The following is a 19987-nucleotide window of genomic DNA, read 5'->3' as shown; positions in this document are numbered from 1 at the left end:
TTTTTGTTTTGTTTTGTTTTGGTTTGGTTTGGTTTGGTTTGGTTTTTTGAGACAGGGTTTCTCTGTGTAGTTTTGGTGCCTGTCCTGGATCTCGCTCTGTAGACCAAGCTGGCCTTGAACTCCTGGCATAAACAACCTAACAAAGGATTTTGTGATGCTTAATCTTGACTTCCAACTTGACTGGATTTAGAATTCACCCAGAGCTGGGCAGTGGTGGTGCAAGCCTTTAATCCCAGCACTCAGGAGGCAGAGCCAGGAGGATCTTTGTGAGTTCGAGGCCAGCCTGGTCTACAGAGCGAGATCCAGTACAGGCACCAAAGCTACACAGAGAAACCCTGTCTCAAAAAAAAAAAAAAAAAAAAAGCAAGTCGGGAAGGAAAGGGTTTATTTGTTTCACTTGCTCCTCCATGTGACTGTTCATCATCTAAGGCAGCTGGGGTAGGAACTCACACAGGGCAGGAACCCAGAGGCAGGAGCTGGTGCAGAGGCCACAGAGGGGTGCTGCTTACTGGTTTGCTCCTCCTGGCCTGCTCAGCCTGCTTTCTTAGAGAACCCAGGATCACCAGACCAGTCCAGGGTATCCACTTCCACAACAGCCTGGGCCCTTCCCTATCAATCATTAATTAAGAAAATGCCCTACAGGCTTACCTGCCTACAGCCTGATTTTATAGAGGTATTTGCTTAATTGAGGTTCCCTCCCCCAAATGATGTTAGCATGTGTCAAGTTGACATAAAACTAGCCAGGACAGTTGAATTTTTGCTTTTCTTTTTTAAAAAATTAAAATTTTTTAGGTATGTCTTTGTCTCTGTCTGTGTGTGTGTGTGTGTGTGTATGTGTGTTTGCCTTTGGGGGACCAAATGAGGGCATCAGATCCCTTGGAGCTGGAGTTACACACAGCTGAGTACCACCAAATGTGGGTTCTAGGAACTGCATTCTGGTCCTCAGGAAGAACAAGTTCTCATTACCCCTGAACCTTCTCTCCACTTCCAAGTTGGAATAATTAAAAGGAGAAAAACTATACTGATCATTGGAAGCCAATGTATTTTTCCTAAGAAGAAATCAAACTGAACAAGTCCCCTTTTCTGTTTCCACAGTCACCCAAGAGTCAGAGATCTTAGGTGAAGTGTGGTGGTCCCCACGAGGCATGTGAGGGGGCCTCTCACAAGAGCTATGACAGTTGTTTGTGCTGGACACAGACGCTGCATTTCTCTTCCTCTCATCCCCTGAGCAGGGCTGCATTTTCTTGCCCTCTTTGAAGGAAAGTAGATGTTATCATGGGGACTAGTTTGGCCAACAGAATGTGAGTGGAAGGACACTCCATAATGACTGAGCCAATGTACCCGTTAGCTCTTGGATGAACTCACAGATGCAGGCAAACCAAGTCTGGATAGTGTTACTAGCCACTCCTGAGGGCAGGCTAAGGACCAAGGACTCTTAAAAGTCAAAGGTGGCAGTGACTTCGGAGATAAGATGGTAAACAAAGAAAGTTTTTAAAGTGGCAAGAGGTAACCTGTCAGGTGAGACTTGGGACCCTAGGGAGCTGCGTTTCCACAGCTCTGAGACCTGGGCTCCACCTGCAGAGCCATCAGAGCCCATGTAGTGAGCTGAGGGAGAACATGAGAGCTTTTTGGCTGATGGCTGGCTCTAAACTGCTGGGCCTCCCTGTCCCACACATAACTGGGAGCTTGATGGAGGGCAAAGGAGGCAGATAAAAATACATTTAGAGGAAAAGTTGCCAGCAACTTTCCGTGTCTGTGGACATTGAAAGTCTCCTTGGAGAAGGTTGCAGTCATCTTCTCCTTTGAACCTCAGTGATCACTGTGAATTGAACAAAAACAAGAATAGCAGGAGCTTTAGCAACCAAAGTCTGTGGTACCCGGAACCTCTGTATGTAGAGATGGCCAGCTGGGGTCAAGGAGGGTCCTGGGAAAGCAGGGTTAACGCTCCAACTGTTTCTTCCCTTGTGAATGTCAATGTGACCAGGACCTTCTGTTACCAAACTCGGGGTCATAATCTGTGAAGCCTAAGTTTGGCTACTGGTCCTAAGGAAGCCAATTAATGAATAGCAAAAGTCAGAAAAAGATGTATTCAATGTGCCATTTGGGAAAGAGGGACAAAGAGAGCCCCTACTCCAGTCCATATTCAGGGTCCTGAGTGATATTGAAGTTTAAATAGAGGGCTGGGGTGATGGCTCAGTGGTTAAGAGTACTTCCAGAGGACCTGGGTTCGATTCCCAGCAACCACATGGCAGCTTGTAGCTGTCTAGTGCTCCAGTTCCAGGGGATCTGGCATCCTCGAACAGACATACATGCTGGCAAGACACCAATACACATAAAATAAAAATAACGTTTAAACAGAGGGTGAGGGATGTGCAGTGTAAGCAGCAGAAGCGAGGCTGTGGTCCTGTTCACCACTGACTCATCATTGCCTGAGCGTCAGTCTCATCCTGCAAGATGGCCTGACAACTTAGGACAACTTAGAACCCCGTGAAATCCTTTCTGGGAATGAGCCCCCCCCCCCCCCCCCCGGCTGGTGCAGGGCTTCAGTCTTTTCCTTCTCTCTCCATGAGGTTTCTGGGGCAATGTCAGTTTCCTTGGGCTCATTGTGTCATAGTCTGATAGATGGAGGGAAACAAGCATATCTTCAAAATGTGTTCATTCTAGGTGTGGGTGGTGGCTCATGTCTTTAATCCGAGTATTCAGGACGCAGAGGCAGGGTGATCTCTGTGGGTTTGAGGCAAGTGCGCTCTCATAAGAGTTTACAGGCTAGTCAAGGATACATATTAGTATTATGTCTCAAAACAAAAATTTTTGTCATATTGAAGAAATTACATCTGGAGCTGTGTAGGGGTTGAGGACCTGTCCCAAACCAGTTGTTCTCATCTTAAGATGTTTAAGTAGGCAACCAGTTCAGCCTTGCCCAGTTTGGATCCATGGAAGCTATGAAATGATACATTTACATTCATTAAAGTTTGTAATATTTTGTTCGGAATCCATAGGAGAACATACCACACTACAGACTTAAGATCTTTTCCTGCGTCCAAGGAGAACCCATCGAATGGTTTAAGGATGGTGGGCCAGGATTATATTTATACCATACAAAGTCTGCTGACAGCTGCTTCCAGAAGCGTGGGAATGGATACAGGAAAACTGGTTGGGAAGTTTCTGGAGTAGAAGAGGCAGGAGGAGAGAGGCATGCAGGGACTCTACTAGGGACAAAGAACAGAGAGAAAATTGGTTCGAAATACACTTGGGAAGATGATGGTGGAGCCCACGGGTAGAGGAAAGTGAAAATACGGTCAGTGGTGTCTTCCAAGCTTTAGGAAGACAAGCCCTGAGCCAGCCATTTTGGGATAAAGAGAAATTAGCAAACATATACAAGCTTGTTAAGTTACACTGTAAATTAAAGCCACACCTATCCCTGTTCTTACAAAAAATGAAGTTTCTAAATCTATGCATGAAGAATTAAGAGTTTTCCTAAAATACTGAAGGCTCTAATAATAATATCCTAGGAATCAGTGTATTTCAACAGTGAGATCAGTGTGTCTGTTGCTATGGCAACAACTGCTGGAATGAATAGCAGAGAAAATTTTCATTCATATTAAGTTGAAAGTTGTAATGGACACCAGCATTTGGTATCTACCACTTGAGCTGGTAATTTACTTCATTGTTTCTCATGCTCATGTCCATGTCTTATAGTAGAGGATTGGGTAGGTTTTCTTTTCTTTCTTTCTTTCTTTTTTTTTTTTAAGACAGGGTCTCACTATGTAGTTCTGGATTTCCTGGAGCTCACTTTGTGGAACAGGCTGGCCTGGTACTCACAGAGATCCACCTGCCTCTGCTTCCCGAGTGCTGGGATTAATGGTGTGCACCACTATTCCTGTGGGTGTGTCTCCTGGGAAGGCCTGTGAGGGGTCTGGAAAACTACCACAGTCTTTTTTTCAGCCTTGGGAAACTCACTGGAGGTCAGGCCCTGGGTGACATGCTGGGCCTTGAGCAGAGCTTGACTTTGTACCCTCTCTCCTGTCAGCCACTGTGTGAACGCTTCTCATGAGTAAGGAGACAAGAGCATGTGTAAGCCAACTGCAGAAAGTCTCTACTCCTTTCTTGGGCCCATGGCCCCAGAGAATGGCTTCCAGCATTCTTTCCTGTTCTGGCTACCCAACAGCCTACTTCTGATCTGGTTGCTTTGCTACCCCTGCCCATCCACCACTCAAGACAGGAGGGCAGATGGTCCTGAACTAACCCACATGGCTCTCACTTGGCCCCCTCACTGGGAAAGCTGGTCTTGTATGCTCTCGTTAGATGGACTTACCTACCTGTGGCACTCTGACACACAGCTACCCCAGGACAGTCCGACTATGAGGAATGTATGACATAGGGCAGAGCACTGCTAAGAACCTGTGGTGATGCTTTTTCCTGTTTGGTTTCAGCTTGACATAAATTGGGGTCATTTGGGAAGAGGGAACCTCAATTGAGAATATGCCTCCATCAGACTGGCCTGAAATCATGCCTGTGGAACATTTTCTTAATTAATAATTGATGTGGGAGGGTCCAGCCCACTGTGAGTAGTACCATCCCTGAGCAGGTGGTCCTGGGAGGTATATGAAAGCAAGCTGAGTGAGCCTGCAGATCAAGCCAGTTAGTAGTGTCCCTCCATGCTCTGCTTCGGTTCTTGCCTCGAGTTCCTGCCTTGCCTTTCCTCAATGATGGACTGTGATTAGAACCAAATAAAAACCTTTTCCTCTCCATGTTGCTTTTGTTCAGGATGTTTTATTACAGCAATAGAAAGCAAATTGGGCAGAACTCGTGCCTGGTGGGGCCAGTCTCCAAGTGTAGAGCAGGATGTTCCAAGGCAAAGCTAGTCTAGTGGACCTCGGACAGCAGGATGCTGTGTGAGGAGTTGGTCTGGCCAACAGGCTAAGAAGTAGAAGCAGGCAGAAGGCCTGGAGCACTAGAGACTGTGGCCCCTGGCATCAGCTGGTCATTAATCTTTAATGTGATGAGCCCATAGTCCACAAACTTCTGTAGAACTGCCCTTTCCCCTCCACCAGCTCTGGCTCACTCCTTGCCACCTGCTCACTGTTCAGAGCGCATAGAAGTGTTACTTGCTCCAGACATTACTGAGGGATTGTGTCAGGAGGTGGCTGGGCAAGGACATCAGCACTGAATCTTCTTTGAGATGTGTACCAACTCTAGGGTGACATTTTCACTTTCTCTAAGTAGATCTAGTTCTCTGTGAAACAGCCAATAGGAAGCAAGCCATGGATTTGATCACATGGCACCACAGATGGCTGGCATAACTGCTAGAGCCCACACCGGGTTCACTTTGCAGTTAAGCTGAAAGGCTGCAGATTCCTTTGCGTAACCCAGAGTTTAGGTCTTGACACTTTTCTCCAACTTCCAAGTCTGACTTTCTGTGATCTGGTGCCTAATTTGGGAATCTATAAGATTTACCTGGGGAGTTCTACAGGTACCACAGACACAACCAAGAAGAGATGCTCCTGGCCCATAGTCTGTGGAGGACAGTCCCCTATGACAGCGAGCTTCTTCCAAACAAAGGGGCTATATCCAGGAAGGGGATAAAGAGGCTCTTTCTGGGCCAGCAGCCTGGCTTCAGGTCCTCTGTCTACCACATTCTTGTTGACTGTGTCTTTGAGCAAGCTGTTGTGAGCTGAGGGAAGGAGTCGAACCCCCTTACCAGACTGATGCTAGGACTGGGTGAACTGGCTATGGATAGAGGACTTAGGTTGGCCCCATGTGTGGTAACCCACAGGTAAAAGGGGGCAACTATTATGGAGCACAGAATCCATAGAGGAGGGCAGAGCTGGCTTCCTTCTGTTCCTTCTAGTCATTTTCCAGTCTCAGTACCAGCACATCTGGATGCCAGTATAAACACAGTCCTCCGATAGTCACCTACAACATTCATTTGCTTTTTAATATATCTATGTATGCTAGAAAATGCTGCAGCCTCATTAAGTGACCTGTCAGGGTAGCCAAAAGCAGATCTTTTTTTCCTCTCCTCTTTTCTTATTTTTTCTTTTGAGCCAGCATCTTACTGTGTTGCCCAGACTGGTCTAAAATCTCCAGCCTTAGCTCCCCAAATAGCAGGATTGCAGGCACAAGCTACTGTAGCCAGCTCAGAGCTGACCTTATGGAAGGTTTTGCCAGCTTGAACTTTGTACCAAATTCTTTACCTACTTTATCTCCTCATGTAATGATTTAGGAGAGAGTTTTTAAGGCAGGTTATAAAAGGCTATTTTTATATACAACAAATAATCCTCTAAAACAGACAAACAGAAACACCAAAAAAACACAACAAGTAGTGAAGGAGGGGCTGGGGAGTTGGCTCAGTTGGCAGAGTGCTTGCCATTCAAGCTTAAGGACCCCCGAGAATCAGGTAAAAAGGCCCAGTGTGGTGGTGTGCTCCTATAAACCCAGCCCTGGGGAAGCAGAGACAGATGAACCTCTGGGGCTCTCTGGCCAGCCAGCTTAGCCTAGTTGGCAAGTTCCAGGCTAGTGAGAGACCCTCTCTCAAAAAGATCAAGTGGTCAGGCAGTGGTGGCACACGCCTTTAATCCCAGCACTTGGGAGGCAGAGGCAGATGGATCTCTGTGAGTTCAAGGCAAGTCTGGTATACAAAGCGAGTTCCAGGACAGTCAATGCTGCTACACAGCATTGTGTCATGAAAACACAAAAATAAATAAATAAATAAATAAATAAATAAATAAATAAAGTTGACAACACCTGAGGAACGACACTTGAGATTGGCCTTTGGTCTACATACACACAGACACACACACACACACACACACACACACACACACACACACACACACACACAATAGATAGACAGACAGATAGAGGTGCAACAAACAGGCAATTTTCAGAAGTGGGAAGTGAGACTCAGGCCTCATCAGAACTGCAGCCACAGCAAAAAGACCTGAGCAGGATGCCCTCTAGACTGTCCCGGACCTTAGCCCTAGTTAGAAAGAACCATAGACACCTCCCCAACATGGGGAGAGGCCAATCAGAAATGGACAAACAACTCCAGATGTCCTTCTGCTGAGGCTAGAATGTTGCAACTCTCCTAGACCCCAAATAGCCAATCATCTAAGTCCAGATACCCCTAACTATGGCTACCCCCAACTGTGGCTTGAGTCAATCCCAGGTCTGTAACTATGCTGTTTTGGAATTCCCCAAGCCCCCCTCCCCTGCCTAACCACAATAAAAGCCCTCATCCTGTGCTGCCTGAGGTCTCTCCTGCTCTGCTGCTGCTTCAGATGGACAGAGAGGCCCAAGTAAACTTAAAATAAAGGCTCTTTGTTTTTTTGCATCAGATTTGGACTCTTGCTGTTCTTTTGGGAGTCCAGACTTTGGGCACATTTGGGGCTCATCCAGGATCCTCAAGCCCACCATGACCCCTCCGCTGAGTCTTAAGGCGCCAACTATCAGGTAACTTTCTGAACTGCCCGGGGCAAACTCTGTACTCTGTTTTCTCTTTCTGACTGCTGGAGCTCCTTCTGTGAAGCCTAAGATCTAGGCAGACATGCTGCAGGATCACAGACTGGGAGACCAGGGGACACCCTGGGATCCTGTAGGTGGGTCAGGGGACCCTCTTGAGGGGGACTGGATTCCCCTAGTTCCTTTGCAGAGACTGAGTGGGTGGTGACTGCTGACCATTAATCCGGTGTCTCACTCTCAGACCTGTACATGGCCGTCTGTTTCGTCTGTTATTGTGTGTGTCTTTGGTTGTGTTTGTTGTTTTCTGTGGTTGGAACATACTGAAATAATGGGCCATCCATCCATCCTCCCCTCCCCCACCCCCAGCCTCTTCCTTGACCATTTTAAAGATTTCAGGGACTGTGGCCGATGAGATGGATGGGAAAGCCTAAAGGCTGGCCGACTCCGGAACCTCTGTGAACTGGAGTGGCCAACCTTTCAGACTTACTGGCCCATTGAAGGCACTTTTAACCTATCTCTCATTAGCAGGGCTAAGGATGTCATCTATGGATGGCCTGGACACCCTGACCAGGTCCCTACATTAATATCTGGGAGGACCTGGTTGCAGATGCCCCATCTTGGCTAAAGCCATTACTCACAATCGACTTGGGGGATCTTTAAAAGTGTTCACCTTAGGATATGCCAAGAACTTCCCCAAGGATCCCAAGCCCTCAGCTCCCCATCCCCGCTTTTCCAAGGGACTAGAGGAAGATCTCCTATCCTCACCCCCACCATGTCTCCTTCCCCCTCATATTGAACCCCAGGCTGGACCCCCTCCCCCAATATCACCAGACACCCTGGGGGAAGCTGAGCCCATCCCTAACCCCCCTCATACCCATGGGAGAATACTCCAGGAAGCTACTGCCTGTGAAACAGACTCCACTGCCCTCTCCTTTTGTGTGATGGGCCCGCCTGGTATCAGGGCAATGAAGTTTACCAATATTGGTCCTTCACCACTGGTGACCTATACAACTGGAAAAACCAGAACCCCCTTTCTCTGATAACCCCATCAGTCTTATTAACCTGTTAGATCAAAATTATTAACAAGTTAATAATGACAGGTCACTTTCACTCATCAGCCTACATGGGACGGCTGCCAGCAGCTCCTTCAGATCCTTTTCACTGTGGAAGGAGGGCATTATTGTTGAGGCTCAGAAGCTGGTTCCAGGTGATGATGGACATCCCACGGCCAGCCAGGCCCAGATTGATGCAGGCTTCACCTTGACCCAACCTCAATGGGATTTCAAATCTACAGAAGGAAGAGAACACCTCAAAGTTTACCACCAGGTTCTAATGAGGGGTCTCTGGGCAGCTGCTAAGTGCCCAACTAATATGGCCAAAATTTATAGCATTCAGCAGGAGGTTAATGAATCACCATCAGCCTATATTGAGAGATTAATGGAGGCTTTTAGGGCATACTCTCCCATGGACCCTGAGGCAGCCAAGCACAGGTCAGCAGAGGTCCTAGGTTTTGTCAACCAAGCAGGACCAGATATTAGGAAAAAGCTCCAAAAGACAGATGGTTTAGCTGGTAAGTTGATAAATGACTTGGTGGAGGTAGCAAATAAGGTATATAACAATAGAGAAACTCCTGAAGAAAGACAAGCCAGACTGAGGATGGAGAAAAATGAGAGACAGGAGAGGGTTGGGGCAGTAGAAAGGGAAAAGGATTGAAGAGCCAGAGTGGCTGCAGACAAAACACAGGCTTGCAACACTGTTGAAATGCTGCTGGCAGCACTGGCTGCAGATCCAGAGCAAGAGTGAAAACAACTCCGTTGCCTGGCCTGGGAACAAGGTAAGGCACCCTGAGAGAGCAACAAGCAAAAGCTGCAAAAGGACCAACGCACTTATTGCAAGGAGACTGGACACTGGGTCAAGGAATGCCCCAGAAAGAGGGACTGTAAGGAGCCCACTACGTACTGGTGGTGGAAGCAGAAAGAAAGTGACTGAGGGCTACAGGGTTCAGACCCCCTCCCTAGGGCAATTCTATGCTTAGAGGGGAGGCCTGTCCAGTTTATGGTTCACACAGGTGCCCAACATCCAGTTCTAACAGCCCTCCTGGGTCCCATTTCAAAGAAAAAAATCTTGGTTACAGGAGGCTACAGGCATGGACCAATACTCACGGACTACCTGAAGGCAGGTGGACCTGGGGATGGGCTAGGTATCCCATTCTTTCCTGGTCATGTCTAATTTTACAGACCCCCTTTGGGAGAGAGATCTACTCACAAAGATGGGAGCTCAGATATCTTTTGACAAGGATGGTGCGACTGTGACTGATTTGGGGAGAGGGGGAGGCCAATACAGGTCTTAACCATATGGCTTATGGTTGATGAATACAGACTCTTAAGAGTCACACACTCCCCAACCCCAAGGAGTGGGTCCATGGCTGACTGAATTTCCAGAGACCGTTGTTGAAACAGGGGGACCAGGATTTGCTAAACACCGGGTCCCTATCCTGGCAGAGCTTAAACCGGGGGCCACCCCAGCACGGGTCCAACAGTACCCCATGTTTTTGTTGTGAAGACTACACTGTGAACTACAGCAGCATTCAAACTTGTACCCAGTAATGCCAGTAGCATTTCTACAGTTGTGACAAAAGTCCCAGGGTGCATAAGAGGGGTGTAAATGTGCCCCTAGCTGAAGACCACTTGGTGTATAGGTAAACACCTACAGTTGTGTATGACTTTATCAATACTTAATCACCATTTTACAGAGAAAGGAAGTGCAGAAAGTCCAAGAAACTGTCTGAGTGCTCTGCTTAGGAGTGAGAGCACCTGGCTGAAGGAAGAACCTGTCCTCAGCCTACTGACTTGCTCAGACACAGCCTCACTGCATCACTGCTTCCGTGAAGTCTGACTGGCTGCATGGACTAGAATGTCAGGCTCATGTTTCTGTGTGAAAACCTTGGGGCAGGGCTGGGAAGATGGTTCAGTCATTAAAGTCACAGCAAGCATGTGGAGCCGAGTTTGAATACCAAGTACCTATGTAAAATTAGCCAACTGATGAATTCTGGGTTTAGTGAGAGACCCGTCTCAGAAATTAGATGGAAAACAACTGAGTATTGACACTCTGCATTGACCTCTGCCTCCACAAACGTGCACATGCACCAACACACATATAAAAACATACATCACACTCACTCACCTACCCAAACAAAGAATCCTGAGTAAGGGTGTTCACTGTGGTCCACTGAGGCCATGGTGTCTGAGACTCTCACATGTATACCACAGCCCCAAACTGGCTAAGCTCCTGTGACAAGAGCACAAAGGACAGACAGACCAGAGCACCAGGCAGGGCCAAGAAGCCTTCCTCACACACTAACCCAAACTTGCTGGAGACACAGAGGCACATATGGCTGCACCAGGATGGGAGCGGGAGGTGTGGGGGAGTGGAAACGGGTGGGGAAGCAATGACTGAACTCATAATTTTTCCGAGTTTCCTCTCTTCTGGTCTGAGCACCCAGGTGACTCTTCTCTTTCCTCTCCATAAAGCCAGCAGTGTGGTCCTACCTCAGGGAGTGCATGGTGTATGCTCACGTGATGCCTTTTGGGTTCCTTAAACCTGGGCCAGTGATGAGGCAGAATTCCCTGGTGAAGTGTGTGTTTGGCACGCTATATTACTGGTTCTATGAGAGCAGGGCCTACATGGTTCACACAGGTGGAGGTCGTGGTGGGATGGATGCAGGATGGGAGAATGGGCACTGGGTACGATCTTCGGGTACAGGCCAACAATAGTAGGTGCCACTGAGCACACGACCACCCTGTTGACACATCTGCTTCTGTGCTGCCACTGCAGAGCCTTCAGTGACACCTGGGACCTGCACCCAACCTCCTTAGCATTTACAGGACAGAGGCCCTTGAACTAGAAGGATGGCTCTCCTAGGCCATTCAGGGTCTAAGTTTTTAATTTGCTGAGCTGGGGCTGGCCCAGGCCCTTGCAAGGGTACTCCCCCACACAGCTGCACCTCCAGCTCTTGTTTGTTTGACAGGATCTTACTATGTAGGTCAAGGTGGTCCTGAATTCACACACAGACCAGGAGGACTTTGAACTTGAGATCCTCCTGCCTTAGCTTCCCAAGTGCTGGAATTACAGGTGTGTGTCATCAGGCCAAACGTGAATGTTTTGATGGAAATTCCTCATGGAACTGTTTTAGAGGAAATACTGGCTGGTCAAACACCCCCTCCTTTTGGTGTCCTCCTGGCAGGGACTTTGAAAGGTGGCCACGCAGTTTCCCTACTGTGCTGACTCGGAAGCTTCCTGCTGAGAGAAGAGCACCTATCTTCTGCCTGGCTTCATGTGTGTTAGGTCACTGCTGCTTCCTTTAGCCCCCTTTAAATTCCTTGCAGACAACGTGTGGAACCAGGAGACATTAGCTGTTTAGAGCTCGCTGTAGGACCCAGAGGTAGCGACTCCCTTCTGGGAAGTCCTCTCACACGTCTGTGAAGTTAGCTTTAAGTTATCGTGCTGGGGGTTAACCAAGCTGTGGTTCCTGCTGCGTCCTCTTTTCTGGAGCTCCTTCCACATCCAGGTTGCACCCAAGGCCATTCTATCCTAATCTTGGGGTGTGGTTCTATAATCAGCCTCCTAAAATATTCCCCGGGTGTTGGGGACCGAGTTTAGAGCCCCGGGCAGTCTTCAACACTGAAGGGAGGATGCGACTCCACTCCCAAGCAGAGGAGCAGGAAAGAGAACACTTGTTTTTTTATCCACAGCCTGCTCGCCTCCCTCTCGCTGGGTCATTTCACAGAATGACTTGTTTGTTTTGGTGTTCATCTGTCAGAATCCTTTGACGTTGGTCTCCCTGGCAGATTACGGCAACAGTCTTGGGAATGTTCTCAGGACTGCAAATGTTTTTTTTCTGAAGAAAAAGTTTTGAGTTTTCAAGAGTCACAGTAGGCTCAAGCTAAATGTGATAAAGATGGATTAAGAGGAGATCCAAGAGCTGTGTGGGTGGGTAGATGCCACACCTCAGGCTCCAGTACAGGTCCCAGGTCAGGCCTAAGCGTGGTCAGTCCTCAGCCACGCTTTTACATCTGTCATGAGGTGCTGGCCGCCTTGGGTGTGCACAGGAGGCACAGGCTGGGTCCCACCATGAGCCTGGAGGAGGCCGCAGAGTCTCTCTCTTGGGAAGGCCTACCTTTAGCCCGGCTCACCCTTGAGGACACTGTAGCCCTCTCACTGTACAGGGGTTGACACAAATTCTTCCCTCAGGCTTCTGGCCATGGGGCCATGGGTGGGAGTCAGAGGTGAAGACTGGGGGCCAGGGGTGAGATCTGCCCCTACATTGTCAGATAAAAGCAGGAAGAAGCTCCTGAACTCTGTGCCTAGAAAATCCCAATTATCAGATGTAGAAACCACAAACGAAGGGAACAGAGTAAAAACGCAAGTCTTGATTCTCTCCCGACAGCCAGTCCTGGCCACATTTATTACTCAGCCCACGTTGGAACAACAGTGGACAAAAATGGAAACAGCTGTGGCCAAATAAAGCCTCTGCCCTTCGGTCCTCGTCAGGGCACCCTACTGCAAGCCTCAAAGACCCCACAGTGCAGGCCCGTGGGTGACTGCGGGCTGGACATCAAGCTGGGAGCAGAAGCAGGAAGGTCAGGCTACTTGCCGAGTGGCCCCAGTGCACAGGGCTTTCTGTGAGGTAGAGAGCTGCTGGGGTCCCAGAGACACGTCCTGGCTGCAGGCCGTCTGCTCCAGCGCATGCGCATACAGCAATGGCAGCAGGGCCGGGGCCTTGTGTCACTCCGTCTGTGGCCCAGGGAAGCAGCCCTGGGTGGAGACTCTTTGAGGATTCTCCTCCAGGGACTGCAGCAGGGAGGGGCAGGTATGGGGAAGCAGGTTTCATGCCCTTTCTGGCTGTTCAGGAGCCCCAGGAATGCTTCCTTAGCCACCAGCTATGGAGACATAGGAGCAGTGGCATCTGGGATTGCCAACAGCAAACGTGGCTCTCAGCGGAATGCCCGTGTGGAGTCCTGGGCGCCCGTCAGGGAAGCCTTGTTACTGATCCTGAGACGGGAAAGGCAAGGTGAGGCTGGCCCAGCCCAGGCCAGCTGCTTTCTGGAGCCCAAGGTCACTGCTTCGCTACGTCACTCTCAGCGGCCAGCTGGGCCCAGCCCAGGTCCTCCAGGTTAGGCAGACAGGGCTGCTATCTCAGGGGTTGCTTGAGCTCAAACAGGCCTGTCCCGCCTTTGACGACTTTCCCCACCACGAGACAGGCTGAAGGTGACTTCAGTTCATCATGGGATCCTGTGAAAGACAGGAGGGCTGGTGTCAGGGCTCTGAGGGCTCCATGCTGAGGGTGGGTGGTGGGTTCCTCAGAGGCCCTGGACACTCACACTGCGGCACAGAACCTAAGTCTGGAGGAGGAGACACTCCCTCAGACCTTTACCGAATGCCGCCTCTCCACTTTTGATTCCAGATTATCACCACATGCAATGACGCGCTGTGGCCCAAGCCGCTGCCCAGACTCACCCATCACGGTGGCCTGTTTGAGAAACTGGAAGCTGGTCTCAAATGTCATCTGCTGCAAAGGGGACGAACTGGACTGGATCCCGAAGCGACTGAGTGGCTTATAAACGCCCTCGAAACACATATAGTCGGCGACCAGGGAGAGATGGCGAGGGTCAACTGCAATGCCTGTCGTGGGGCAGACATCAGGCAGGGGTAAGTCTTCAAAAGTGACCAGAGAAACAGCAGAAGCACTGACAGAAGGCAGGCGGGCGGTGACCACAGCCTGAGGTCCCTCTCAGCTCCTCTACCTCCTCACCCAGCTCTGGAAGCCCTACCGCTGGCCCAGGCACTGCCTGGACTTCCTTCATCTGGTGCACATGCCCACCTAGCAGCACAGGAAACACAGCACAGAAACTGCTGTTTCCACCCGGGAGCTAGAACCTTGAAGGGCCAAGCCATCAACCGTGAACTTCACAGAGGCACCAGCAACTGGGACACCTCTGGGAAGCTTCAGGAGTCAAAGCTGCCATCCTCCACACTCCCTCACGGGTACTCTCAAGCAACTATAGCCCCTGTACACTTTACACCCACACTTCTCCTCCCACCAACATGCAGGGCTGACTGGGTTCTCTAGCCACGGCCACCGGGTACCCCAACTAGGCCAGGCATGCTGTCATGCCCTGCTTACCGTACACAGCAAACACATCCTTAATCTCCTTCTCAATAACCCGCAGTGCAGCCTCGATGCCGTAAGTGTTGGCCATGGCGTGGATGTCGTTGGAGTAGAGACGGCGCAGGTCCAGCACCTGGGCAAGGGAGGACAGGCTGACGGTGAGTGCCCCATCGCCAGCTCTCTTGTGCGCATGTCCCCTACCGTTCTGGCTTGCCCTGTGCCCAGTGGCTGGGTACAGAGGGTGTCAAGTGTGTGGGGCTGAGGGAAAGGAAAGCTGCCGGCAGAACTGCCGCTACACAGCAGTCAGGGCCTCGTCCACCCCGCTGCTGTGACCAGTGTGGAGAGACAACTCAGGACACACTTCAGATCCAGCGAGACACGTTTTCTTCTTGTTCATTCTTCTTTTAACAAAGATCTGTTTACTGGGATGGACGCTTGGGAGGTGAGGAGAGGTCCCTCAGCAGAGACCCTCAAACATCTCTCTAGGGTGCCCAGGGCAGGAACAGGTTGGACCCCACAAGTTACTGGGTATGGAGCCAGAGGCTCTCAGTGGCTCTGCCCCAGGACTAGCCACATTCCACAGGAGACCAAGGGACAGGCTGGCTGACTGAGCACTTGAAACAAAGCTCAAGTGAACGTAAGCCACACCCTGCATACTCAGGAGGTGCAGATCGTTTCCTGCGCATCCCTGGGTGAGCTCTGGAGCACCATGGGTGGTGACAGAAGCACAAGACGCACAGGATCCTGGGCGGTGTGATACGGGCTAGGGGACCAGGGACCAGAGCAGCCCCGAGAGATCCTCTTATGCCCTGGGCTGAAGCACCTCAGAGAAAGGACTGGTGAGTGGGTGGGGTGGGAGCACAGGGCCTCCTTCAGCTCCACACAGGAGCTCTGGGCTGGGCTGCAGCTACCTTTACCAAATCAAGGGAGCGGCCCGCAGGCCAGCAATGCAGCTCAGGGTTTCTTATTCCTTACTCTGAGAAGAACTTCATGTCCAGAGAGAACAGAGCAACACAAAGGGGCTTCTCAATGAGTCTTGAGAAATCCTGGCCTAATGTTGAGCAGGTTCTACGCTGCAAACTTAACAGGCACTGGGAGTCCCTGGGTCAGGATGAGGGCGCACACTAGATTTGGGGACCACAGCGTAGCACCTATGCCTCAGCAGGGTCCAGTCAGTTGACTGGGAGCTCAACTCCCAGTGTCTGGTTCCCAAAAGAACATGAGGTCAGGGCCAAGACTTGTCACCGAGCAGCAACCAGCCGGCAGGGGTACATACCTCAGAGTACTTGAACAGCTCGGGAAGGTTGATTCCCTCTGTGTTCAGTATAAGCTCCTTCTCATTCTTACTGTTGGTAGTCTCATTCAGGAGGCACCGAGTGATGCCCTTCGTTGTATAGACAATGGCATTGTGGGCCAAGGCCACAACCAAGGAGCTCATGTCAAAATTAATCTTCATCAGTGGGAGCTTCAGTGTCACCTACAGGAGAAAGTGAGCTGGTCCAGGGCAGACACTGGCCCTGGCTCCGTGAACAGGGCAGGAGCCTGCAGGTCAACCTCAAGAGCCTTCGAAGCCCACCCAGTAGTCTCCTGGCTGGGGAGAGGGTCCTGCTGCAGAAGCTGGCAGGACTGAATATTGTGTGGTGTAACTGACCCCAATTCAGGGAGGAAACAGTAGACAGACATCGGTGAGGACACTGAGAATCAAGCCTACTCCACGGCCTGTCCTTTCAATGGCCACGATGCAGGGCCTGTGGCTTTGGGTTTGAGGTCCCACCAGCAAGTTCTGTTATATGAGCTACCACTTGGGAACCATGGAGTTTGACTAAAGAGAAGACAAGGAGTATGTCTATGCTGATATCAAAACATCAAACTACCCAGACCTCAAAGCAATCATGAAATCCTCAGGAGGGAGCCAGGGGACCTTTGAGGCAGGCAGAACTGATGGGTTACTGTCTCCTGGCAGGAAGGAAGCTGCCATACCTGTGATGTACGGTGACATGTTTATATTCAGCGGTTAAATGACATGACTCAGAAGTCTACACCTACTAGGCCCGTAGCGGAGACTCACATGCACACCGTTTCTGACTCACTTAGAAGTCTACACCTACTAGGCCCGTAGCTGAGACTCACATGCACACCATTTCTGAGCACTAGGGGTTGGAAAGTGGGATGGGTAAGGCTGTGCTGTAGAGCAGTGTCTCCAGTCATTGAGAGACTCTTCTAGGGGTGCTGGAGAAATGGCTCTGTCGTTAACAACGCTGGTTGCACTCCCAAAGGACCTGGCTTTAATTCCCAGCACCCACATGGTGGCTCACAACCATCTGTAACTCCATTTCCAGGGGATCCGATGCTCTCTTCTGGCCTCCAAGGACATTGCACACGTGTGCAGCCATCCTCGAAGGCAAACACCCATACACATAAAATGTTAAAAAGAAGAGAGAGGTTCTTCAGGAGACAGTCATGCAGGAAGAGCAGCTCATGGCTCAGCGGTACACTTCTACTTGAGGGTCATGCTGGACGTAAGCCCCTGGCCCAGCTGACAGACTGACCTGGCACCAGAGGCTCTCCTCTGTGTCATACTGGTAGTCCTCAATGAACGAGTGGGCCTCCCGTACAGCCTGGATGCGGCGTTCCACGGCCTCTGCTCCCTGAGGCCTGGAGTGCCGGCGGTGGGCGGGGTTCTGGGATGACTCCTCCTCCAGGCCTGAACCTTCTTCCTCGCCTGGCTCACGGGCCTGATGGGCACCTTCACCATTGATGGGCCCTTCCTCTTGTGCATCCTCATCCTCCCCTTCTTCCTCCCCTTCTTCCTCACTCTCATAGTCAACCTGGTGGGGAGTGAAATGCAGGCAGTCAGTGAGGGTCTGGTCACGTGGACTTTGCCTAGGGAACAAGCACTGTACCCCACTGGTCCACACTGGTAGCGTCTCTGCTCTGCTGCTCACCTTCCTCCACTTACCTTCCTTGGCCTTTGCTGAGACGGCCACCCCTCAGTCCTGATGTGCACCCTCAGAGGCGGCTTGCTTGCCACACAGCTTCCCTGGCTCACCCACTTACTCAGCTTTCTCCCTATGAATCCCCTGGCCTCTCTAATCTTCTCTTTGTCCTTAGAGAGATCATGGCACTAGGGGTAGATTTGGGGAAAGTGAGAGAGATCATGGTCTCACTGTACAAACAGGAGAAACTCTGACGTCTTGTCAGTCTCCTCTGGGTCCTTCAGGCTGACTCATACTCAGGTTAGCCAGATTCCAAGGAGGGTCCTGTCTGTTCAGTCAGGAGGTATGTGGGACAGACAGCTTACTTGAGACTTCTGATGGGGTCCAAACATGACAGAGAGGGAGGATTCCTTAGGTGTGAGCACAGCCCCTGCACTAAGCCAGCACCTCTCACCTCTTCCTCTTGCTTCTCCTTGCGTTTGGTGTCAGAAGCATCTGCATCCCCCTCCTCAGCTTCAGCATCCACAATGTTCCCCTCCTCTTCTTCATCCCCCTCTTCCTCTCTCTGTGGTTTGAGATCAAGGAGAAAAATGGTTAGTTCTAATACCCAGTAGTCAGTGAACCCATCTGTCCACCTGATGACTCTTGTACGTAATGATCTATTCACCTTTCCAAGCGTCCATCTCCCTACCTTTCCATCAGTCATCCTCGACGCACCCACTACCTAACCCAGCCCATCTGCCCAGTGTCTACTCAGCTGCAAACCTCGGGTCTGCAAACCTCTTTCCCTTCGGCTTTCACTTTTACATGCACCTGTGAAGTCTTTCATGTTCAAGAGGGTTTTGTTTGTTTTGGTTTTTGAAGACAAGGTTTTTCTGTGTAGCCCTGGCTGTTCTGGAATGTACTCTGTAGACCAGGCTGGAATTGAACACAGAGATCCCCTGCCTCTGCCTCTCGAGTGCTAAGGCATGCGCCACCACCACCTGGCCAAGAGTTTTTAGAAATTACCTTGAGGTAGCACACACCGCAGTGGGTTTTGTTGTGGCGTCTGATTACTCTCGGTCCACTTGGCCCTTAGTCGCCCTCTCCATCCTCCCTCCTTGCTCGTTCCTTAGTTCCTATGGCTTGCCACGCAGTCCCTCCTTCCACTCTCATGTCACAGATATGTCATTACCCTCTCTTGTTTATCCCTTGATTTTTTTTTTAAAGGGGTTAGGGATGCAGTTTAGTGGTAGAGGGGGCCCAAAGTCATTACAAGATGACAAAAAAATTGCTCCAACATTGTGAGTGCGGACGAGGAAGGAGAACTATCTCTCTCTTCCTGGCCTCGGTTCCTAGCTTCTTAGCCTCTTTCTGGCTAAGTCAAGACTGGACAGACGGTTAAATACAATCCATGTCAATCTGTGCTTGAGGTAGTAAAATAGCAAAGCCACAGGACAGGGTTAGGGTTAGGGACCTAGGACTTTCCCTGATCTAGGCCACCCCCTCATTCTAGCTATGCCCAGAGAGCGGCCCAGAGCCAGGCAGGGAATTCCCCGTACATGTGACACCCTGCCCAAGTAGGCTCACTGCACTGGCACTGGCCTCTCCCTGCAGCCCTGGGTAGTGCCAGTCCCTGCCTTAGGGACCTCCCACACTGCTCCTCATCCGGCCCACGTCTACCTCTCCTGCTTTGCTACCAAATAGTTTTTCTGCTCCTTCTCTTTTGTCACTGAGGCTCGACTTCTCTGCTTCCAATCACCCCTCGAGTCAGTGCCTTGGTGGTTTGGGGGAAGTTAAATGCAGAGAAAAATGAGACCAGAACAAGAACGTTCAAAGGCTCAGTGCACACCATCTTTAGGATGGAAACTTCTTACAGGTGGTGCTTGAGATCAGAGACGGATGTCTGTAGGTCTGATCCAGAGCTGGGCAAACCCTACTGCTGGCAGCCTCCCTGGCCTGGCCCATCAGGCCTGGGAGTAAGTGTAGCTTGCTGGCCAAGAGCAGCAAAGGCTGAGGTACATGAGATGGGCTAGCACCAAGAAGAGTGCTGAGAACCATCATGAAACCTTCCCTAGGGAGCCCTTCACACCTCTCAGACTTAGGATCAGTCCTATGTACTTCAGAAGGGGTCCCTAGCACTAGCTTACCCGATTCTTCCCCGAGTCCTCAGCATCATCAAGGTCCTTCTGTGTAGCTCTTCTAGTATTCACACTTCTGAAGGCTGATGCTTTGCTATTCTTCCTTTTGATGGCTTCCATTAGTAGTTTAAAGAATCTGTACGAGAAGAAAGTCATCCAGCCCTGTCAGTGTCCTGCCCTCTCGATGCTGAGGGATTTACATGGAGCCAGCACAAAGGACTGAGGTCAGTCTCCTACCCACCTCTCCCTTCCCCCACTTTCCTAATCTGTCAGAAAGAACATCAGTCCTCACTCTAGCC

At 50.4% G+C, this 19987-nt stretch overlaps 1 protein-coding gene across 1 annotated transcript in view; it reads right to left on the bottom strand.

The window, feature by feature from the left end:
- Positions 1–12904: 12904 nt before the first annotated feature.
- Polr1a (RNA polymerase I subunit A) overlaps positions 12905–19987 on the bottom strand; it is a 65056-nt gene continuing 57973 nt past the window's right edge. The window contains exons 28-34 of the mRNA XM_059257967.1: positions 19698–19824; positions 18023–18133; positions 17182–17460; positions 15909–16109; positions 14648–14765; positions 13981–14145; positions 12905–13755 (exon numbers count right to left, since the gene is read on the bottom strand). Coding sequence (XP_059113950.1) covers positions 13655–13755; positions 13981–14145; positions 14648–14765; positions 15909–16109; positions 17182–17460; positions 18023–18133; positions 19698–19824 — 1102 coding nt within the window. The 3' untranslated portion in view covers positions 12905–13654. The remainder of the gene's footprint in view (positions 13756–13980; positions 14146–14647; positions 14766–15908; positions 16110–17181; positions 17461–18022; positions 18134–19697; positions 19825–19987) is intronic.

This window comes from Peromyscus eremicus, chromosome 3 (genome assembly GCF_949786415.1).
Source record: "Peromyscus eremicus chromosome 3, PerEre_H2_v1, whole genome shotgun sequence".
Taxonomy (NCBI): Eukaryota; Metazoa; Chordata; class Mammalia; order Rodentia; family Cricetidae; genus Peromyscus; species Peromyscus eremicus.
Note: the sequence above shows the minus strand (reverse complement) of the source record. Positions and strands in the feature narration are given on the sequence as shown.